Consider the following 25,292-nt stretch of genomic DNA (forward strand, 5'->3'; position numbering starts at 1 on the left):
TACAGTACCACAATATATCACCTTTCTTACAGTACCACAATATATCACCTTTCTTACAGTACCACAATTTATCACCTTTCTTACAGTACCACAATATATCACCTTTCTTACAGTATCACAATATATCACCTTTCTTATAGTATCACAATATATCACCTTTCTTACAGTACCACAATATATCACCTTTCTTATAGTATCACAATATATCACCTTTCTTACAGTATCACAATATATCACCTTTCTTATAGTATCACAATATATCACCTTTCTTACAGTACCACAATTTATCACCTTTCTTACAGTACCACAATATATCACCTTTCTTACAGTATCACAATATATCACCTTTCTTACAGTATCACAATATATCACCTTTCTTACAGTACCACAATTTATCACCTTTCTTACAGTACCACAATATATCACCTTTCTTACAGTACCACAGTATATCACCTTTCTTACAGTAACACAATATATCACCTTTCTTACAGTACCACAATATATCACCTTTCTTACAGTATCACAATATATCACCTTTCTTATAGTATCACAATATATCACCTTTCTTACAGTATCACAATATATCACCTTTCTTACAGTACCACAATATATCACCTTTCTTACAGTATCACAATACATCACCTTTCTTACAGCATCACAATACATCACCTTTCTTACAGTACCACAATATATCACCTTTCTTACAGTATCACAATATATCACCTTTCTTATAGTATCACAATATATCACCTTTCTTACAGTACCACAATATATCACCTTTCTTACAGTATCACAATATATCACCTTTCTTACAGTACCACAATATATCACCTTTCTTACAGTATCACAATATATCACCTTTCTTACAGTATCACAATATATCACCTTTCTTACAGTATCACAATATATCACCTTTCTTACAGTATCACAATTTATCACCTTTCTTACAGCATCACAATACATCACCTTTCTTACAGTACCACAATACATCACCTTTCTTACAGTACCACAATATATCACCTTTCTTACAGTATCACAATATATCACCTTTCTTATAGTATCACAATATATCACCTTTCTTACAGTATCACAATATATCACCTTTCTTACAGTACCACAATACATCACCTTTCTTACAGTATCACAATATATCACCTTTCTTACAGTACCACAATACATCACCTTTCTTACAGTACCACAATATATCGCGATATATTGAATCGTAACCCCTGTATCGTGATACGTATCGTATCACCAGATTCTCATCGGTACACAGCCCTACACTACACTGACTTGTATCTGTGCAAAGTTTTGCCACTAGAGTGGTGTTTTCACATTCCTTCTCTTATAGGGGGCGATGTCTGTGCACTTTCCTAAAATCTGAGATTCAAAAATACCCCAGGCAAGCTAGATTTATTACGTCACAAAACTGAAAGCTGTCTAATATGCAAATAAGGGGCGGGCAAAGAAACCTGAAACCTGCACAGAGTGGACAGGTCAGTACAGACAGTGAGTTTGCATTAGCATAGTTACAGTTTTGACACCAAACATGGTAAGAGTGTGCAGTTTATGGACGTAAATCGGACACTGGAGCTTTCCACTATACTGCTGAAATGGTTGGAATTTATTTACAGACACATGCCTACAAAAAAATACATTACTATTCTGATACGTCCACTTGTACGTGACTGTGGCAAGTCTTACCACAAGGGGGTTTGAACAGATAGAGAGAGGAGAAAATCATCAGTCACAGATATATTTATTTCAACAAATACATACAGACACTAACAGTAGACAAAGCCGGCCACAGATCTGGCTGGCACGGAAGGCTTTCCCAGTGTTTCCCTGGCGCACCTAGCACCCCTTCCTCCATTCTCCAGCCCCGCTTCCTCGCAGTGACAGCAAACCAGCGGCAGCCCCGCTGGCGTGCTGTGCTGTCCATGGCACATGCGGTATCTCCCTCAACCCCGTGCCCACGGTCCAGCACTCCCCCACAGCGTCAGTCCACTCAGGCTCTCCCTCAGTCTCTCTCTCCGTCTGATCCAGCCTGCCGTCTATCTTGTCTGTCTCGTCTGTCTCAGTCATCTGGTACATTTGCCTCCGCCGGGTGTGGCGGCGGTGGTGAGGCTCCGCTTGCCATGCTGGCCCAAGAGAGCGAACAGGTGGCTCGGCAGCCAGTGGGGAGGTTAAAAGCTCCATAATCATGCCAACTCAGCTTAGGCGTGTCCTCCTCCCCAGTGGCACTAACAAGCCATAGCAACCCTGTCCAATTCGCTCTTCTTCTTCTTAGGAATCGGTTTCTGGTTCAAACGTGTATGGCTGAATTACTCCTATATTACCACTTCCTTCCAACTGTGTAGCATAACGTAGCAAGCAAAGACAAGCAGAGGTTTCTGTGTCTGATGAACAGAGTCGATGTTGGTATATGCACTGCAGGCGAGCAGCAGGGAGTGGGGGAGATTTGAATTGGGGGTGGGAATAATTTGCATATTCATAGATTCTGGATTTTTTAACGAAGGAGAAGGAGTAGACGTGATTTTCCGGATTTAAGCAAGATAACTAAACTTATTTTGCAGAAAATATACATCAGATAATTATATCAAGATCATTTATGTCTTAAAAAAGGACAGGAGGGAGACTTTAAAGAGAATCATCCATTGGTTCTTAGTTATTCCATCCATTCTAAACAGGGATTTAAAAAAAAAAACTACAAACCTGAAAATGTACATGCAAAAAAAAAAAAAGCATATTTGAATCATACAAAGGAGTTGAATCAGGTACAACTGGACTTGGTATATATCTGGGAAGATGTTTCGCCTCTCATCCAAGAGGCTTCCTCAGTTCGTGCCTTTCTGACTAGACATATTTAAATCAATACCTAATCAGCAAATATCCAAATCAAGAATGCTTTCATGGCTGCTCATTTGGCTCTGGTAAGACTTTCCCAGGGGGGGAAAATGCTGCAGCACATAACCATTTCCTGTTTCCCAAACAGCAGTCAGAAGTGGAAGAGTAAGGCTGCTCATGGCAAATCTGAAGAAGAAGCGAAGCTGTTGTGGCTAATAAGCACATATGGAAGACCAAGACTGCACAACAAGACACCACATTATCATCAATAACTACAACTCAAACCATGCTCTGTTTTGTTTGTTTGGCGGTGGGGAAGAAGCTGACGACAGTGCTGGCAGCTTTCACATTTCCAATGGATCTCTTTGACTTAGAGTGGTCCAACACCAATACAGCAACAAGAATCACCACAGCTGATACTAAAGCCCTATTCACATGGGACGAGTATTACCTGGAGACCTCCAGTAATAACTGCAGAGGTCAGGCGTCCGTTGCCTACTAACACGAATCCCCGTGTTACCTCCGGTTTGGTCGGGCGTCCCTACAGACACAATTGGCCATGTCTGCGGGTAGGAAGCCAGATGTGGGTATGTGTCCTGGTCACTGCACTAGCGCCTCCTCTGGTTGGTCGGGGGCGCCTGTTCAGGGGGAGGGGGAACTGGTGGGAATACCGTGATCCTCCCACGTGCTACATCCCCCTGGTGAAACTCCTCACTGTCAGGTGAAAAGAAGCGGCTGGTGACTCCACATGTATTGGAGGAGGCACGTGGTAGTCTGCAGCCCTCCCCGGATCAGCAGAGGGGGTGGAGCAGAGACTGGGACAGCTCAGAGGGGGTAACTAGCCAAGTGCAATTGGGGGGGGGGGTCCAAAAAAAAAGGTTAGGGTTAGCCAAACAGAGGCATGTGAACGCTTACGTCACACGGAACGGCTGGAGCAGAGCATCCTTCCGGTTGACCCAACCTAGCACCAACCATAGAACTATGCTGTGTCTCAATTCAGGGGCTGCATCCTTTGAAGGCCACAGTCTAAAAGGCTTACACACTTTCTATGTGAAGGTTGTGTGAGAATTTTGTATGAATGGCAACTGTGGGGAGCTTTGCTCCAGCAACACTTCTTTCAATAAACAACTCGTCCACACACAGCCACCCTTTTCCCTGCTCAAGTTTTTTCTGCAGGGCAGTATTTTGTTGTTTGTGGCTACTCCGGCATCAGCTTATTCACATGAAACCTACTATACTTCACTTTATAATCTACAATACATAATGATTTCCTGACTTGAGAAATATGATCGACTTCCTGTTTACTTTCAAGACTCATTTACCCGAATACATAACGAGTTGACACCGTGACCACGGCGGACGTCACATCTGGACCTTACGTGCCATAAATCTTTTATACTTGAGCTTGCGCGACTCACATCTACTGCGGACACAAGATTGGATAGTGACACGGACTTCGCTTATCCCGTGCAAATGCGCCCCACGAAACACCAATGTGGGGGGGGGGGTTTATAAATCCCATGAGGTCCGCAGGTAATACTATCCATCCATCCATCCATCAATCTATCCATTATCTGAACTGCTTATCCTGCTCTCAGGGTTGCCGGGATGCTGGAGCCTATCCCAGCAGCCATTGGGCAGCGGGCGGGGAGACAACCCGGACAGGCCGCCAGTCCATCACACAGGGCCCACACACACACACACACACACATTCACAAAATTTACAAACCCCAATTCCAATGAAGTTGGGGCGTTGTGTAAAACGTGAATAAAAACAGAATACAATGATTTGCAAATCTTTTTCGACCTATATTCAACTGAATACACTACAAAGACAAGATATTTAATGTTCAAACTGATAAACTTTATCGTTTTTTGCAAATATTCCCTCATTTTGAATTTGATGCCTGCAACACGTTCCAAAGAAGCTGGGACAGGGGCAACAAAAGACTGGGAAAGTTGAGGAATGCTCAAAAAACACCTGTGTGGAACATTCCACAGGTGAACAGGTTAACTGGGAACAGGGGAATGTCCTGATTGGGTATAAAAGGAGCATCCCTGAAAGGCTCAGTCGTTCACAAGCAAGGATGGGGCGAGGTTCACCACTTTGTGAACAACTGCGTGAGCAAATAGTCCAACAGTTTAAGAACAACGTTTCTCAGCGTACAACTGCAAGGAATTTAGGGATTTCATCATCTCCAGTCCATAATATCATCACAAGACTCAGAGAATCCAGAGAAATCTCTGCACGTAAGCGGCAAGGCCCAAAACCAACAGTGAATACCCGTGACCTTCGACCCCTCGGGTGGCACTGCATTAAAAACCGACATCATTGTGTAAAGGATATTACCAGGTGGGCTCAGGAACACTTGGGGAAACCATCGTCAGTTAACACAGTTGGTCGCTACATCTACAAGTGCAAGTCAAAACTCTACCATGCAAAGCCAAAGCCAGATATCAACACCACCCAGAAACACCACCGGCTTCTCTGGCCCGAGCTCCTCTGAGATGGACTGACCCAAAGTGGACAAGTGTGCTGTGGTCTGACGAGTCCACATTTCACATTGTTTTTGGAAATCATGGACGTCGTGTCCTCCGGGCTAAAGAGGAAAAGGACCATCCAGATCGTTATCAGCCCAGAGTCCAAAAGCCAGCATCTGTGAAGGTATGGGGGGTGTTAGTGCCCATGGCATCATGGGTAACTTGCACATCTGTGAAGGCAGCATTAATGCTGAAAGGTCCATACAGGTTTTGGAGCAACATATGCTGCCATCCAAGCGACGTCTTTTTCAGGGACGTCCCTGCTTATTTCAGCAAGACAATGCCAAGCCACATTCTGCAGGTGTTCCACCAGCGGGGCTTTGTAGTAAAAGAGTGCAGGTACTGGACTGGCCTGCCTTTAGTCCAGACCTGTCTCCCATTGAACATGTGTGGTGCATTATGAAGCGCAAAATACAACAATGGAGACCCCGGACTGTTGAGCAACTGAAGTCGTACATCAAGCAAGAATGGGGAAGAATTCCACCTACAAAGCTTCAACAGTTAGTGTCCTCAGTTCCCAAACGCTTACTGAGTGTTGTTAAAAGGAAAGGTGGTGTAACACAGTGGTGAACATGCCCCTGTCCCAGCTTCTTTGGAACGGGTTGCAGGCATCACATTCACAATGAGGGAATATTTGCAAAAAAACAATCAAGTTTATCAGTTTGAACATTAAATACCTATATAGGTGGAAAAGGATTTGCAAATCATTGTATTCTGTTTTTATTCACGTTTCACACAACGTCCCAACTTCATTGGAATTGGAGTTTGTAGTACAGCCGATTCACCTGACCTACATGTCTTTGGACTGTGGGAGGAAACCGGAGCCCCCGGAGGAAACCTGGAGGTGTGTGTATCACACTGTGTCCGTGTACAGTTACTGTCATCAAACATCCGCTTCTTGAAATATTACTGGTGCAACATTAATCTGCACAGTAAATTGTACAGGGCCTTGGACTGCAACTTTTCTCTTTCTTGAATAAAGGAAACCGTTCTTATAGTTAAAGAAAAACAACTTGGATAGTTTGCCATCCCCCTCTTGACCTTGTCGGCGAGTACAAGACTCCCACACTCCCCTTTCAGTCAAGTGCCTTTACTGCACAAGGTGCAAACAGTGACTCTCAATCAAGTTTCCACCCATCCATCATCCAAACCACTTCTCCTGCTCTCAGGGTCACAAGGATGCTGGAGCCTATCCCAGCAGTCACTGGGCAGCAGGCAGGGAGACACCCTGGACAGGCTGCCAGGCCATCACACAGGGCCAACACACACACACACACACACACACACACACACACACACACACACACACACACACACACACACACACACATACACACACACACACACACACACACACACACACACACACACGTTCACACCTGGGGACAATTTAGTACAGCCGAGTCACCTGACCTACATGTCTTTGGTCCGTGGGAGGAAACCGGCGCACCCGGAGGAAACCCACACAGACAAGGGGAGAACATGCAAACTCCACACAGAGGACGACCCCCAAGGTTGGACTACCCCGGGGCTCGAACCCAGGACCTTCTTGCTGTGAGGCGACTGCGCTAACCACTGCACCACTGTGCTGACCCCAGGTAACACTAGTACCATACAAGTAGCACTCTAGATGATCTTTGGGATGACTTCTTCAAAGACAAAAGGCAGCCAGTTTCAGAAGAGCAATGCAAAATTCTTCCACCAGCTCAGGTGAAACCGAAACTGGGCACAATCGTCTTGCTGATGCTCAGGAATTTGGACACAACAGTGACAGCTCACATGGAGAGAGCAAAGTGTTGAGGACGTACTGTAACACATGCAGGGGCCACTTAGCGTGTTCTATACCGTGCAGTCTCCCTCATTTGATCATGACAGGTGGTCCAGTGGGGTCATCCCCCCTTGTCTCTGCTTTTAAAATATCTATAATTCATCTTTAGCATAGAATATTGAAACATATTTGGTGGTAAATGAGAAATTAATATTGCATTCCTTCACATATTGTAACAAGCCAGTATTTTCTTCTTTTATGTGCACCATCCCAACCACACCAACACACTTCCCCCCCCCCTCCACACACACACACACACACACACACACACACACACACACACACACACACACACACACACACACACACACACACACACAATGACAGCGTTATCCCTGGCCTGCAATGGTGGGGCTCGAGATGTTGCATTCATTATTAATCAAAACAGGGGAGCGTTTATGTGCTTATGGTACACCTCTCTGACTCAGACAAGACAGCAGAATGTCCTGTGGGGACCTCCACACAGTCCAGGAGCACACAGACCATGAAAAATGCAAAAGCTTGAAATAAAATGACTATGTTGCACTGCAGAGCAACAATGTGGTGGGCATTATAGTGACCCAACTTGACTGATCAGTGAAGAGTTCAACTGAACAGCCACTGTGGACCAAGACGAGTGCTGATAATCAAACTGACAACCTGCCTCTGTCACGACCGCCACGAACCCACTAAACCCAAACACCACTGACAGTATATTGGCTGACTGATGTTGTGTTCCCACCAAACACCACTGACAGTATACCGGCTGACTGATGTTGTGTTCCCACCAAACACCACTGACAGTATACCGGCTGACTGATGTTGTGTTCCCACCAAACAACACTGACAGTATACCGGCTGACTGATGTTGTGTTCCCACCAAACAACACTGACAGTATACCGGCTGACTGATGTTGTGTTCCCACCAAACACCACTGACAGTATACCGGCTGACTGATGTTGTGTTCCCACCAAACACCACTGACAGTATACCGGCTGACTGATGTTGTGTTCCCACCAAACACCACTGACAGTATATTGGCTGACTGATGTTGTGTTCCCACCAAACAACACTGACAGTATACCGGCTGACTGATGTTGTGTTCCCACCAAACACCACTGACAGTATACCGGCTGACTGATGTTGTGTTCCCACCAAACAACACTGACAGTATACCGGCTGACTGATGTTGTGTTCCCACCAAACAACACTGACAGTATACCGGCTGACTGATGTTGTGTTCCCACCAAACAACACTGACAGTATACCGGCTGACTGATGTTGTGTTCCCACCAAACACCACTGACAGTATACCGGCTGACTGATGTTGTGTTCCCACCAAACACCACTGACAGTATATTGGCTGACTGATGTTGTGTTCCCACCAAACACCACTGACAGTATACCGGCTGACTGATGTTGTGTTCCCACCAAACAACACTGACAGTATATTGGCTGACTGATGTTGTGTTCCCACCAAACACCACTGACAGTATACCGGCTGACTGATGTTGTGTTCCCACCAAACACCACTGACAGTATACCGGCTGACTGATGTTGTGTTCCCACCAAACACCACTGACAGTATACCGGCTGACTGATGTTGTGTTCCCACCAAACACCACTGACAGTATATTGGCTGACTGATGTTGTGTTCCCACCAAACACCACTGACAGTATACCGGCTGACTGATGTTGTGTTCCCACCAAACAACACTGACAGTATACCGGCTGACTGATGTTGTGTTCCCACCAAACAACACTGACAGTATATTGGCTGACTGATGTTGTGTTCCCACCAAACACCACTGACAGTATACCGGCTGACTGATGTTGTGTTCCCACCAAACACCACTGACAGTATACCGGCTGACTGATGTTGTGTTCCCACCAAACACCACTGACAGTATATTGGCTGACTGATGTTGTGTTCCCACCAAACAACACTGACAGTATACCGGCTGACTGATGTTGTGTTCCCACCAAACAACACTGACAGTATACCGGCTGACTGATGTTGTGTTCCCACCAAACACCACTGACAGTATACCGGCTGACTGATGCTGTGTTCCCACCAAACACCACTGACAGTATACCGGCTGACTGATGTTGTGTTCCCACCAAACACCACTGACAGTATACCGGCTGACTTATGTTGTGTTCCCACCAAACACCACTGACAGTATACCGGCTGACTGATGTTGTGTTCCCACCAAACACCACTGACAGTATACCGGCTGACTGATGTTGTGTTCCCACCAAACACCACTGACAGTATACCGGCTGACTGATGTTGTGTTCCCACCAAACACCACTGACAGTATACCGGCTGACTGATGTTGTGTTCCCACCAAACACCACTGACAGTATATTGGCTGACTGATGTTGTGTTCCCACCAAACACCACTGACAGTATACCGGCTGACTGATGTTGTGTTCCCACCAAACAACACTGACAGTATACCGGCTGACTGATGTTGTGTTCCCACCAAACACCACTGACAGTATACCGGCTGACTTATGTTGTGTTCCCACCAAACACCACTGACAGTATACCGGCTGACTGATGTTGTGTTCCCACCAAACACCACTGACAGTATACCGGCTGACTTATGTTGTGTTCCCACCAAACAACACTGACAGTATACCGGCTGACTGATGTTGTGTTCCCACCAAACAACACTGACAGTATACCGGCTGACTGATGTTGTGTTCCCACCAAACACCGCTGACAGTATACCGGCTGACTGATGTTGTGTTCCCACCAAACACCACTGACAGTATACCGGCTGACTGATGTTGTGTTCCCACCAAACACCACTGACAGTATACTGGCTGACTTATGTTGTGTTCCCACCAAACAACACTGACAGTATACCGGCTGACTTATGTTGTGTTCCCACCAAACAACACTGACAGTATATTGGCTGACTGATGTTGTGTTCCCACCAAACACCGCTGACAGTATACCGGCTGACTGATGTTGTGTTCCCACCAAACACCACTGACAGTATACCGGCTGACTGATGTTGTGTTCCCACCAAACACCACTGACAGTATACCGGCTGACTGATGTTGTGTTCCCACCAAACACCACTGACAGTATACCGGCTGACTGATGTTGTGTTCCCACCAAACACCACTGACAGTATACCGGCTGACTGATGTTGTGTTCCCACCAAACGCGAAGTGAATTTTCACCTTGCTTTACCTGTGCGGGTTTCATCACGGGATCATTTGTTTTTATTCGCGTTACTCGTGCGAGTTTAGCCGCAGGGTCGAGTACGCGAACCCACGACGATCAGCTTGTCCGCCATTTTCTGACTCAACAGGACGCCAGCACGTCAGGAGAATCTCAACGCTGAGAGGTCACGCGAATTTCTCGCTCAAGTTGAATATTTTCAACTTGCACAAAGTCGTTTATTCGTGTCAGCCGGCATGAATACACAAGATTTAGCGTGTATTCACATCTTTACATTGACTTTATATGTAATCTCATCACGCAAAGAAATTGCTTCACTTTTGGTGTGAACACAACATAACACACACAGAAGTTCAGCTTGCACCCAGTGAGACTGAGCACAGCCCGCTGCCTTCCCCATGTACACATACACACGTACACATACACACGTACACATAGACATGTACACATACACACATACACATGTACACATTCATGCAGGGGTTACAGTCGGTGATGAAAATTGAGATGGCCTTGACTGTGCGTCACTTTTTCACAAAACTGAAATTATTTTACAGTTTTCGGGTGTGTGTGTGTGTGTGTGGATAAAATGTCCTTTGAGTTACTCTCTGTCTCAGGTGTTTATCCAACTCATGTCAACTTGAGACCCATGTAACTATCCCCATAGCTTCCACTTACCCCCTCCACCATTCCCCAACACTCCCGCTCCTCAGAACAGACACACACACACACACACACACACACACACACACACACACACACACACACACACACACACACACACACACACACACACACACACACAGACCTGCTGTTGTCCTGGCGAAGGATGTGTTTGACGGCTTGTGCCAAGGTGAAGGTCTTGCCGGTGCCGTAAGGCCCGATGATGAGTACCGGAGGCAGGGGGATGGAAACGGGCGTAGTGATGGCCAAGATGGCCTCTTTCTGCTTTGCATTAAGACGAGGGTCTAGCTGCTCGTCCCATTGCCTGGAGGGAAAGACAAAGAGCATCATCAGTTTTACAGTCCTATAGCAGGCATAACAACAGCCGGGTCGGCCCTTTTGTTCTCTGTTGTGGTTCTTACAACACAGAGCAACAACAACCACCTAGCACAACTGGCATCACTGCCCCCCACTTCTTACCAGAATCAGAGTCATGGTTATGGGTCATGTAGGTTTGCACATACATGGACTTGGACTCTGGTTTTGTGGCTCTGTCAGTGTACTTGACATAGAACAACAAAACTACAACACAACTAGGGCAGTCCCTAGGGCAGTGATCGTGATTATTTGAGCTGACCGTGATCATTGTGCTTAATCGTCAGAATCGTGTCCATTCATGTGTATAAAACAGACATGTCATGTTTCATCACTGTTTCCACCTCCTTTTCTACCCTTTGTTGTTTGGCTGGCGCTCTTTCGATGATGTCATCTTGTGGCGCCCCTGGCACAGTAGTGGTGAATTGGTTTTTGTGTTTTGTGACAAGTTGGCCAGCGTCTGCCTGTTTGTTTCAGTTACCGCCTTGTAATCACCTGCTCAACATGAGAAACAGCCTGCTAACTCAACAGACATGAGAAGGACGGTGTGCGACAGACAGGGAACGAGACAGCGAGACAGAAAGAGACAGCGAGACAGATGGACGTAAGGGAACCACGCTGGAACTGTTAGTCCGACAGTAATAACTGCCTGCACATGCCGACATCATCCCACCAGCTGAACAGGGGAAGAGCGTAAACAAGATGACTGGGGGGTTGTGACACTGTGTTAAATGGTAAGATTGAGGATATGTGAGGGGAGAGAAAAAAAGAGGAGAAAAGGCGAGGGGGAGGTGGAAAACAGTCAAGATTTAACAAATAAGGGTCAGGTTGTACGCTGTGGCAAACACCCGAAACATTCCATTAAGAGGCAAATTGTGTACAGGCTTATCAAAGATGCATGTAGGTGTGTGCATGTTGGTCTCTCAGCATCACCGCCCTCATTAGGGAGCCCATCTGCCAACACTGTGCATCCTGCTGCCGCAGGTGAGGAGCTCCAACTGAGACGCACTCGGGGGCTGGGAGTCCTCTGTCGAGGGAGGGGAAGGTGTGTGTGTGTGTGTGTGTGTGTGTGTGTGTGTGTGTGTGTGTGTGTGTGTGTGTGTGTGTGTGTGTGTGTGTGTTGTCACTACATGCAAGAGTGAATGTGATCAGGAAGTGGGGTAGTAAGCAGGGAGGAGAGATCCATCTCTGATCTCCAACTAAAAGTGATTTTAGGGGCGTCCGGGTAGCATAGCGGTCTATTCTGTTGCCTACCAACACAGGGATCGCCGGTTCGAATCTCGGTGTTATCTACAGATTGGTTGGGCATCCCTACAGACACAATTGGCCATGTCTGTGGGTGGGAAGCTGGATGTGGGTATGTGTCCTGGCCGCTGCACTAGCGCCTCCTCTGGTCGGTTGGGGCGTCTGTTTGGTGAGGGAGGGGGAACTGGGGGGAATAGCGTGATCCTCCCACGCGCTACGTCCCCCTGGTGAAACGCCTCACTGTCAGGTGAAAAGAAGCGGCTGGTGACTCCACATGTATGGGAGGAGGCATGTGGTAGTCTGCAGCCCTCCCTGGATCGGCAGAGGGGGTGGAGCAGAGACCGGGACGGCTCGGAAGAGTGGGGTAATTGGCCAGATACAATTGGGGAGAAAAAGGAGGGAAATTTAAAGAAAAGAAGAAGGTGATTTTAGCCCAAATGCAACAATCAAAAGACGAAACAGGGTTGGAAAAACACTTTCCTCTGTGCTCCTTTTTTCTCTGGGCTTGCCAGAATGTAAGTCTGCAATCATTATTAGCCAGCTAGGTGAATACGGGTCAGCACCAGCATCACTACCAGCATCACTACCACACACCTCTGGCATGCTGGCAGCTAAAATGTCGCCAGTTTATCTGATTTATTTCCAGGTCATACCTTGTCATTTGAAGTTTTTTTTTTTTTTTTTTGGTCACCGGCCAGTTACCCCACTCTTCCGAGCCGCCCCGGTCGCTGCTCCACCCTCTCTGCTGATCCGGGGAGGGCTGCAGACTACCACATGTCTCGTCCCATACATGTGGAGTCACCAGCCACTTTTCACCTGACAGTGAGGAGTGTCACCAGGGGGACATAGCACGTGAGACGATCACACTATTCCCCCCAGTTTCCCCTCCCCCCGAACAGGCGCCCCAACCAACCAGAGGAGGCGCTAGTGTAGTGACCAGGACACATACCCACATCCGGCTTCCCACCCGTAGACACGTGTCTATAGGGACGCCCGACCAAGCCGGACGTAACACGGGGATTCGAACTGCCGTCCCTATGTTGAGCATTTGACACATATGAAAGCAAGTTTACCCTTGTTCTCATCATGAAATCCTTGTCGGTGCTTGTTTGGGGTGAGAAGCTGGCACGTGATCCAGTAATGTCTTATCTCCTGATTCAGTTGGGAGCAACACAAATCCTTACCCCCCCCAATTAATCAATTAATTAGTCTATTAATTGTTGTTTTTATAACCAACATCTTGATGAACTGCTGAAGTGGGCACTGGTTAATCTTACACATCACAACGCACACCAGCAAGAGCACAGTGAGGTGTGTGTATCACACTGTGTCCGTGTACACTGTTACTGTCATCAAACATCCGCTTCTTGAAATATTACTGGTGCAACATTAATCTGCACAGTAAATTGTACAGGGCCTTGGACTGCAACTTTTCTCTTTCTTGAATAAAGGAAACCGTTCTTATAGTTAAAGAAAAACAACTTGGATAGTTTGCCATCCCCCTCTTGACCTTGTCGGCGAGTACAAGACTCCCACACTCCCCTTTCAGTCAAGTGCCTTTACTGCACAAGGTGCAAACAGTGACTCTCAATCAAGTTTCCACCCATCCATCATCCAAACCACTTCTCCTGCTCTCAGGGTCACAAGGATGCTGGAGCCTATCCCAGCAGTCACTGGGCAGCAGGCGGGGAGACACCCTGGACAGGCTGCCAGGCCATCACACAGGGCCAACACACACACACACACACACACACACACACACACACACACACACACACACACACACACGTTCACACCTGGGGACAATTTAGTACAGCCGAGTCACCTGACCTACATGTCTTTGGACCTTCTTGCTGTGAGGCGACCGCGCTAATCACTGCACCACCGTGCTGCCCCCAGAGTAACCAAACAAAATATAATTCCTTCAAGAGAGTATTCACCCCCTAGAACTTTCTCACATGTTCCTGCCGCAGCTCCAAATTTTAACCTATCAAAATCTTTCCTTCTCCCTTCACTAGCACAATGGATTCCAAACATTTATGAGCCAATTAATATTTATAAGGACCATTTGTTTTTCCAAGACTGGGGCCCTAGGTAACTTACAAAGTACTTTGTAGGTATGCTTTCAGCAGTTACGAGTCTTCTCAGGGTATAGCTGTGTGAACTTTGCAGAAGGGGGTTTAATCATTTTTGCCAACTGCTCCATGAACATTTGGGCAATGATTGGTTTGAACCAAACAGCGCTTTGTTTTCAGGCAAAGGAGCTCAACATCAGTCTCACCAGACCGCTACATCTTACTCCAGAGGGTCTCCGACTTTGTTATATGGCTTCTAGCAAACTCCAGGCGTGACTTAATGATGGCCTTACAGGAGAAATGGCTTCCTTCTTGCCACTCTCCCAAAGAGGATGTGCAGAAGAGACTGTTGACCTCTGAACGGTTTCCCCATTTCAGCCAATGAGCTTTGCAACTCCTGAGCGTTGCAGCAGCTATTTGTTCACGTCTGACAGATGTTTATGGGTTTCGGTTGCTCGGTCCGGTACTACAGCCTCAGCACTTTGGATTGTGCCATATTTCATCGGTTTTGTTACAATATAATTTTTGGTGCTCCTTGAAAGGTTCAAAGCTTTGCCAACCTTTTTATACCTTCTCCACCCTTTTGCTTGCCTAGAACTTCATCTTGAAGCTCTACAGGCAGTTTCTTGTCTTCAGCACAGAGGACTGACCAGATCTAGTTTCAGTTGTGGCACCTTACAAAGGCGGCGGTGGTATTCGTTGTGAAATCATTCAGTTCAATACAGGCGGATCTCCCAATAAAACCTTACACACTGATATTGGAATGAAAATGAAGATACGATGGGGGCATTATGGTGCAAACCAGTTAATCATATACTGTGTGAGCTCAGGCCTGATTGGAGCATCCCGAGTTTGAATCCGGCTCCGATTCCTTCACCATTTCCTGTCAATCTCGACTTTCCTATGAAATAGCGTCTAAAACCGCAAAAACATACACATTAAAAAAAACTAAGATATATGGTTTATTGTTTTGTCACATATGCAATCCAATCACAGACATGCCACGAAGGCTTACATACCACTGCTAAAACCAACCAAATTATGTCACGCCCCCGCCCTTTTCTGTCCAGCACTTCGGATCACATCAAAATATGCCAATAATGAGTGGGTTGATTCACTGAAAACATGGAAGACAGACTGGTCTTCATGGCTAAACTGTGAGGACCAACATTAATTTTTTTTCAGTTCTTGCAGTTGACACAAGAAAAAGTGGAAAGCTTGAGGTTTAAGCAAAGCTTACTCCCTTGTGCCTTGGTTCACTAAACACCTTATACTTATCCAAACTCCAATTAAAACAGGACCCTGTGGCAATCATATTCTACACCCAAGATAAAGCAGCAGCCATGAAAATCAGGGGGGGGATTATGTTAGACTTTGGTTCTTGTCAATAAAGATTACTCCCAACATCTTTTCAGCTTCACAGGAAGCTATCTAAAGCTGAGAGCCTGCAAGCTTTTCAGAATGGAAACCCAGTAAGCAAGCCTAACTCCAGTCAGTCATCCTTCTTCACTGTGCACTATTTGATTTTGATTCGCTTCGGGAAAAGCCTGATCCCAGCCACTGAAAACAATAGGCCTCGCCGAACAGGCCTGAGTGTGTACTGCTGTCTGTCATTGTAGGTTGCTACGGTGTGCTGTTGTATGTACTGTTGTCTGATGTGTACAGTGCTGTGGAAAGGCATTTCCCCTTGGGAACATTAAAGTTTAAAGTCTATTCCCTTAGTGTAGGTATTTGCCAAGCCAATTTGACATGTAGGTGTTAGGGAGGGTTCTGCCCCTTAGAAGCATATTTCACATTTGCAATAGTGAGGGTTTGTGAACACAAACATGTCAGAACTTTGTGTGTGTAGTTGCAGACCTACCTGTTGGGGCTCCAGGGGATGGTGGGGATGAGGGCAACATCAGGAAACAAGATGGTGTTGTCTTTGATGCGATCCAGAGCGTAGTGCATCTCACACAGTGGTAACCTGTTCAGCTGAAACTGGAGCTCCACCTGATACACAGACAGCATTATCAGTTTACCAATCAATCAAATAAATCAGTCACGCAGCCGATCAATTCATCTGTATCTGTGCTCTGTTGCCATGGATACCTGACACAATGAAAGTCAGGTCATTTCATTTGTCAAATTAAATGTCAGCCCAATCTGGCAGAGAATACATATGTCCATTAACTGATGGACCAACCAAACCCATCAGTTATTTAGACAAGCTCATCAATCCCATCCTCACTCAATGAAGCTTTAACTGGCAGTTCCGACATCACCATCCATCCATCCATTGTCTTAACCGCTTATCCTGCACTCGGGGTCGCGGGGATGCTGGAGCCTATTCCAGCAGTCATTGGGTGGCAGCCGGGGAGACACCCTGGACAGGCCGCCAGGCCATCACAGGGCATCACCATACATAACTCAAATACCGTCTTTCCCGCACAAGAAGTCACTGTCACTCGTCTAGTTGGTCCTGCGACTTATATTCCAGAGTAACTTATACAATGTCACTTTGTCGGACGAATACATTGCATTTAAACTGCGGCCAATAAATGGCACTGTTTAATCTTGTGATTCAGAAAATACTGTGCTAGAGGACTACATTGGGAATGCAAATCTCACGACAGCAGTCAGTTTTAACTTTGCTGTGGGTGGGAGCGGACGGTCAAAAAATAAATTGTGGCTCCCAGAATATAGCTAGCGCTAACCAGAAGGATGGAGTCACGAATTAAGTTGAAAAGCAAGATCAGAGCAGGTCATTACAATAAAAAAGAAAAGAAAAGCAACACAAATCTGACATTTGGAAAAATTTCTGTTGTTACTGACAAAGATGGAAACGAACAGGACTTTGTTAGTTGCATCAAATCTGCAAAGGAACTGATCTTCAACAGGCACAAATTTGGCACCTCTGGGTTGAGGTGACATACCTGCTCCATTCTCCCCAGTAAAAGTAAGCTCTCCTTCAAAGATTAAACACTTCTTCCTGCACACATTAAACAAGATACTACCAGGAAATGTGTTGCACTTTGCTGTAGAGATATTCGGCCGTATGAGTTTGTCACTGGTAAAGGCTTTGTTGACATAGAATAGAATAGAATAGAGTAATGGGGCATCCGGGTGGCAGGGTGGTCTATTCCGTTGTCTACGAACATGGGGATCGCTGGTTCGAATCCCCATGTTGCCCCCGGCTTGGTCGGGCGTCCCTACAGACATAATTGGCCGTGTCTGCGGGTGGGAAGCCGGATGTGGGTATGTGTCCTAGTCGCTCCCATCATGGCCATGTCCACCAAAGCATTTTTTCATAACAACTGCACCTAGCTAGCAAAGCAGCAATAGTCTCGAGCACATGAAACAAAATGTAACCCTTCAAGTTTGTTTTTTCCATAACCCCAGAGTAGACTGCCAGTAGCTTTCACACTAAAATACATAAAAACATACCTGCCGTACCGTGCAAGTATAAACAAAAACCTCAAACAAATCTCCCAATTATGTTTTCATTTCCATAGAGACCCGTTTTAACAAGGGCCCAGACAGGTTGTTTGAGCACGCTATGCTTTTGTTTCCACCATTTCAGGCCTCGGTCATTATTATTTACATAGACACTGGCTCCTAACAGCTGAACTTGAAATGAGGTAAAGTACCCGCGGTTCATAAAACACAGGGACGAAGGACAGCGGGAGGGAGGCAACAGGACAGAGTGAAGAGAAAGTGGGGATTAAAAAGTAGAAAGTGAGAGAAACGGCGAGAGCGAGAGCAAAACATCAAAAGAATGAAAGAGAGAGAGAGAGCAAGAGAGAGGGATGAGATGGGATGACATAAAGGATGTTTGAAAAACAGTGAGCACACAAAGAAGACTAGAGAATTGAAATTGTAAATTGAAATTGTAGCATCCATGCAAATGCAGATGTAGCTGCAAAGGAAGGAGACAGACAGACTTTTCTTGTGATGGCAGAATGAGGGATGTTGGGAAAAAACGCCGAGGAACCCCTGGGCGTCCGGGTAGCGCAGCGGTCTATTCCGTTGCCTACCAACACGGGGATCACCAGTTCAAATCCCTGTGTTACCTCCAGCTTGGTCGGGTGTCCCTACAGACACAATTGGCCGTGTCTGCAGGCGGGAAGCCGGATGTGGGCATGTGTCCTGGTTGCTGCACTAGCGCCCATAAAACACATGGGGGGAGGGGGAACTGGGGAGAACAGCATGATCCTCCCATGCACTACCTCCTCCTGGTGAAACTCCTCACTGTCAAAGAAGCAGCTGGTGACTCCACATGTATCGGAGGAGGCACACGGTAGTCTGCAGCCCTCCCCGGATCAGCAGAGGGGGTGGGGCAGTGACCAGGACAGCTCGGAAGAGTGGGGTAATTAGCCAGATACAGTTGAGGAGAAAAAAAACCCCAAAAAACTCAAAGGAACCCCTGAGGGTAGGGTGGGGGGTAACAAGCAGGTCCCCTGCAAGATACAGGGGATTTCTCAGAAACCATGGGAACACTGTGCCATTAAAACAAATATACGGGCATGGATATTATTCCCAACATTCTCACCCGTGCTCACAGACAGGTTTCTCATGACTTTCTCCAGCCTTCTGAAAGCGCGTAACCTTTTATTTAAGTGCTAATCAATAGCTGAACCTTTTGCCTTCAAAGTTTGCCCTGGCTGAAGCATCAATGGGTGGAAATGAGCCACAGGGTGGACCCTGAATTAAACTTCCTGAATGGTGGAAAGTGGCAGAGCTGAGATGAAAGGAGGAAGAGGCTTCCTTTTACGCCGTCAGTATAAGAAAGCAGTGTCTGACCATTCATTGGGGAGAAGAAGGATGGCCTCTCCAGTCTAATGTCAGGCCACAGCTTGGGTCCAATAATGTGGTGACAGCGGGGGTCACTTCAGTATCATCTGATAGTGATATGAGACAGCTGATGCTTTCACAATTTGGCTCCCACACCAAATCAAAAGGGAATTCCTACGCAGCGCTGATCATTTCCCTTATGTACATCTAGGAAGGCTACCCTCATATACTATTTTTAACATCACAAACATCAATATTGATTTATTTATGGGAAATCTGTGAGGCTTCTAAAAAAAAAAAAAAAAAAACATTTGCTCGTCAATGTATGTGCCAAGCAAATTGTGGGACAAAACAGTGTTTGGAATGAGCATACACATTCTATTAATTCAATATCTCAAATTTCCAAAAATCATAAAAATCTCAGATATTACCACTGAAAAAAAAAAGATTTCCCTAGTTAATGAAGATAATCCAACATATTTTTTTGTTTGTCTTTAATGTAGTCTGCTAGGATTGCAAAAATTAGTATCAAACAGGTGATTAAGATAAATCCAATCCATTGGCTTTAATCAATCTCTGAAGACCAAACACAGGACAAAACCAGCAAAGACATCGCACTCAATTGCTATGCAAAACAAACGTGTTGAGCACAGCCACCTACAACATCTTGATGCTCAACATTCCAGGTAAGAACACCAAAGAACGTTGAATCAGTTCATCTGGATACACCGTTTATTGTCAGATACCACTTATATTGCTTATATCGCTTCTGGTGTGGGAAGATGGCGGCGCAAATTCACGTTTGCAGCAGACTCACCCAATACCAGTGTGGGAAGATGGCGGCGCGATTTCACATTTGCGGCGGCCTCACCCAGTACCGTCCATGCAGTGTCTTTGTCCACGTCTGTGTCTAAGTTTTGTCTTCGTTTGATGGCTGGGAGAGCTGGCACTGGAATCAGCTGGGAGAGCTTGGTCTGCTGTGTCCTGTGGGCCCAGGGACCACGGTCCTGCCCGGAGCTGTGCCCGAGGAGGTAACACTGAAGGCAGTCTGACAGGATGCAGACGCGGAGCAGGCTAAGCTAACTGCTAGCCCATGCAGACCGGCAGTTCCGATAACACCGAGGGCAGTCTGGCGGCAGCCTTGCCTGGCGTTGACTGTGGTGTTTTTGGTGTCGTCGTGTGGAGTGCGGGGAGGTGTGTCGAGGGTGTCTGGCTGGGAGAGCTAGCGTTGGATCGGCTGAGGGAGCCTGGTCTGCTGCGTCCAGTGAACCCAAGGACCACGGCCCCTGCCCGGAGCTGTGCACAAAGAGGAAGCACCGAGGGTGGTCGGACAGGACGCGGAAGTGGGGCAGGCTAAGCTAACTATTAGCCCATGCAGACCGGCAGTTCCAACAGTCATCCTGGCTGGCGTTCATTCCCTTGAGACATTGTTTTGGTTTGTTTTTTTTAGCTCAGAGATGTGTTAGTTTGGATATGTGTGTTCTTACAGTTTTTAGATATGTGTTCTCATCTTTGTGTTGCACTGCCGTGGGCTGGGGGAAACGATGTTTCGTTAAAATCACAAATAAAGTGTTCCTGATTCCTGAAATACGTTTCATTGCTCAACTAAGTGAACTCTTCAGTCTAAACTGACTGCAGGTATCCATCCCCCCACCCCTTACAAACCATACAGTTGTATAACGACCGAAACCAACGACCAGTTTCATATGCAAATATGGGTGTGACCATTAAGTAGAGTTTCAAGAGCCACGTGTACTATTCATAGAGGATTTGGGAATGTTTGCAATCACAGTATTGTGACTTAACATAGATGCCTTTTTTGACTCCCCTGAATGGGGAGTCAAAGAGGACATACGTATGTGTTAAGAGGGAATGACCATCCCTCAACCAAGGGGGGGGCTAAGAGTACATCTGCCACCATCTTACAATGCTGTGATTGCAAACATTCCCAAATCCTGTCTGAATAGTACATATGGCCATTGAAACTAGTTAATGGTCACACCATATCTGCATATGAAACTGGTCGTTGGTTTCCATCGTTATGCAACCGTATTGTTGATAAGGGTGGGGATGCCTGTAGTTAGTTTAGACTGAAGGGGTCACTTAGTTGAGTAATGAAACATTTTTGTCAATAAACGTTGTGTCCAGATGAACTGATTCAACCTTCTCTGACCAACTACAATAGTTTCTCTGTTTGACCCAAAGAGGTCTTGTGCAACCTCTTACCTGTATTTCCCTGTCAGGCTGTAAGCCCAGCTCTTCGCAGCATTCCTTGCAGATCCTCAGAAAGATGTATTCCTTTGTCTTCTCTTCAATCAAGGCTTCGTAGACACGCTCTTTGACCCCAGGGGGTGGCTGGCTGCTTGACCATTCACGGCCCAATGGCAACAACAGCACCGAATTCACCTTGGTCATAACCAACCGGCCTGCCAGTGTATCCTGAGTTGATGGGAAAATGGAATAATATTTAATGGAAGGACTTTTAAAGTTTCAGACACATAAAATAAAATTACATTAAATACAATAAAGTAAAATAGGCAGAAAGTTGACTTAAAAAGTCAAGAAGACAATTATTTATATATACGTGTGTGTGTGTGGGGGGGGGGGCTCTTTAAAAAGGACATTAAACTTTGTATTCAGCAATTCCAGCTAGCAAAAAAAGGGAATCAACTGTTGTTGCCCCACTTGCATGCCAAAGGCCAGGGTCAAACTTTTATGTTGATGCAAAGAAAGTACAAGGATATTGTAGCTAAAAAGTTAAACCCTATACATGTGACTGCAGACCGAGGTGACAATGTGTATTTTTCACTGCAGTGTTGAAACCTTTATATGGAACATTTTCATCAATTAATCAGAGCTAGCATAAAAAAAATAAAATAAAAAAAATCAGGGTTTCAATTAGAGTTACCTCAGAAAGGGTCTCTGTGAGCTTGAAGCGGGCGAACAGCTGCCCATTCTGGGCGTACTTGGCTCCACCAGAGATGCCGGTCAGCATGAAGCTGGTTACAAGCTGGAGGTTCACTTTGATGTTGAACCTAGTGGACACACACATGCATATGTGGTTAACATACAATGAGCTGAAAGAGTATTTCAACAAAAATACTTATTGTCCTAATAAGTGTGCTGAGCATTGGACAGGGGGCCGAAAGCCCACAGGGCTGTCTAGTTGGTAAAAGTAGGATCCACAGTGACCGCGTTTACATGCACAGTTAAGTGGAGCTACGGTTATAGCTTCATTAGGCCATGTAATTGGACTACTGTAGTTGTCCCAGTATACAAGAACCGGGGGAGAATCGATTTATTGACGGAAGTGTGTTTGACCCGGTACAGTAGGTGGCGATATGCCCCCTTTCAGCTGGTTGCCATTGGACCTTCTTCTGGTTGACCTATTGCGCCACATACCAAACAAGCGACAAACAAGTTAGCAAGCGGCAGGCAGGTACCATGTGGAGCGGTGGAAACATGGACGACTTTACAGCGCTGTACATTTCATTATACTTTTTTTTCATTGTACTTTTCCGCCACTTTCTTAAATAGTTCGCCATTTTGCGTTCTCCTTCTATCCATGTACTTCAGGATATTCCCCTCGTTCAGCTGACACAACATGAAGTTTGTCTCCTCGTCTGTCCAGAAGTGCGTGGTTCTCGCTCCAGCACTCGCCATTTTGGTACTGTTGATACCACGCTGTTCCACTTCCGGGTGAAAGACCGCCGCGGGAACTATGGATCACGTGCAGAACGCCTAGGCCAGTTCAGGGCTGGTTGAAGCGTACACATGCCACAGTAAATCCACCCCCAACCGCATCATCTAGGTGTGCTAGTCCCACTTCCAGAAACTAGATGTAATGCGACTTCAGTGGGACTAACGCGTTTACATGTGTTTTAAAAGTCCAGTTTTAGTCGCACTAACACAATAAATCCACTTCCTAACATCATGTAAACGTACTGAGTATCTGTTACACACTCCCTATATCTACAGGATGTCTCCGTCAGCAGGTACACAACAGGGCCTGTGTGGTGAGTGAGACAAACAACCATGTACACAGAAGCCTGATAAACTTTGTATTTGGGCTGTGATTTACAGCCAACAACCTACATATGTATTTAGATTGTTGGGTTATTGTGTCCGGGGATACTGAAATGAACACCACACTGTAACACGGTGCCCAATGAGATATGCTCTGTAAGCACAACTGCTCCTCTTTTTAGTATCCTTCGTAATGTGGGCCCTGTTCGTGCACTCGTGTTGTACAGCGAATGTCTCGGGCATATCTTAGCAGCTGAGTGACATTTTTATTGACTGCCGCGTTTCAGCCAGGCAGTTTGGGATTCTGCCGTCAAAAGGTAAGACAAGGCCTAGAGGAGAGCCTTTTACTTCAAACAAAATATGGCTCTTGTAGTACGCTATTGTAAATGTTATTGGTATTCGTAACAACACTGTTGCCAAGTGACATAAGTGGGCAATTCTTTTTCAAAAATGTGAGTTGAAAGGGCAAAGTTACCTGTGAAAACACCAACTACTCATTTTTTTTTAAAAATAAATGTATTTCTAGTTTTTCCCCTTATCCCACCCGATTAACCCAATGGCATATGGCTGGAACTCTTGTCGAATAACTCCCCCGGCTCACGTTTCCACAGGAAGGAGAAAGTCGTAACACCAGCTTCCTTCACACTCGTGTCGGCTGCTCTCACTATTTTCCATGCTGAAGCCTCCTCGCATGGATTGCATCACCTTCAGGCCGCGAAGGAGGCATAGGGAGAATGCTTTCAGTTGCTTGGCTGCAGGCGCCCGGATAGGCCAGAGGGGTCGCTGAAGAACGACGAGTCCCCGAACACTACACCGAGCTACACCCACTATCCCTCGGGTAAGGGTGGGCTAATGAATGCCTTACCCCGTGGACGCTCTGGCCGTGACCGCTTCCGGCGAGTCTGGGATACGAACCTCTCAGCCACGTGACGAGCGGACTGCAAGAACGGCGGGTTATTCCGCTCGGCCATCAGAGCGGCCCCACCAACCACTTGTTCAGCTGCTCCTCTGGTGTGTGCAGACACACCAGAACAGATGACATGATGTGACGGTCACCTCCATGTTGAGGAGCAGGCACACAGAGGGGGCCACTGCACTCACCGACGTGCCATCACACACTGCACTACCTCGTGAGCGGATATGACAAACGGAACGCAGGTTTTGCCACCATGAATCTACAGACCAAACTCCCAGACAGTATAATTCACTTAACCAGCTGTGTGAATTAGGGCTGTCACGATCACGACATTTTAGCTGTCATACAAATAATCACGATCATGACATTTTAATTGTCATACAAATAATCACGATTAACGATGTCTTTTTTTTTTTTTTTTTTTGCCTTTCCCTTTTTTTCCCCCAGTTGTACCTGGCCAATTACCCTATTTTCTGAGCCGTCCCGGTCACTGCTCCACCCCCTCTGCCAGTCTGGGGAGGGCTGCAGACCCACGTCTCCTCCGATACATTTCTGGCTATATACGGCGTTACACTGTCTGTTAACGTGCACCATCTCGTACTGTCACGTTCATATTTAGACACTCGTCCGAAAGCTTCAGGAGCAGACAATTGCCGGGATGGAACTTCGGCGGTGGCTGTCTTTCCAAGTTCGGTGAATTGGGTGGGGTGGTGGATTTGTAGATGGTTTTTAAATCTGTGGTATTAGCGCTTTTGACCTCTACCTTTTTGCTGCAAATCTGACAAATGGCCTCTTCCAGGTTACTGGGCTCTCCTTTTTCA

General features: G+C 46.2%; 1 protein-coding gene across 1 annotated transcript in view; it reads right to left on the bottom strand.

Moving 5' to 3' along the window:
• The window catches only part of helz (helicase with zinc finger), a 147,263-nt gene that overhangs the window by 75,021 nt on the left and 46,950 nt on the right, over window positions 1-25,292 (bottom strand). Inside the window, exons 13-16 of the mRNA XM_056280764.1 lie at window positions 22,438-22,564; window positions 21,756-21,968; window positions 16,618-16,748; window positions 11,207-11,386 (exon numbers count right to left, since the gene is read on the bottom strand). Coding sequence (XP_056136739.1) covers window positions 11,207-11,386; window positions 16,618-16,748; window positions 21,756-21,968; window positions 22,438-22,564 — 651 coding nt within the window. The remainder of the gene's footprint in view (window positions 1-11,206; window positions 11,387-16,617; window positions 16,749-21,755; window positions 21,969-22,437; window positions 22,565-25,292) is intronic.

The sequence above is a fragment of the Lampris incognitus genome, chromosome 5 (genome assembly GCF_029633865.1).
Source record: "Lampris incognitus isolate fLamInc1 chromosome 5, fLamInc1.hap2, whole genome shotgun sequence".
Lineage (NCBI taxonomy): Eukaryota > Metazoa > Chordata > Actinopteri > Lampriformes > Lampridae > Lampris > Lampris incognitus.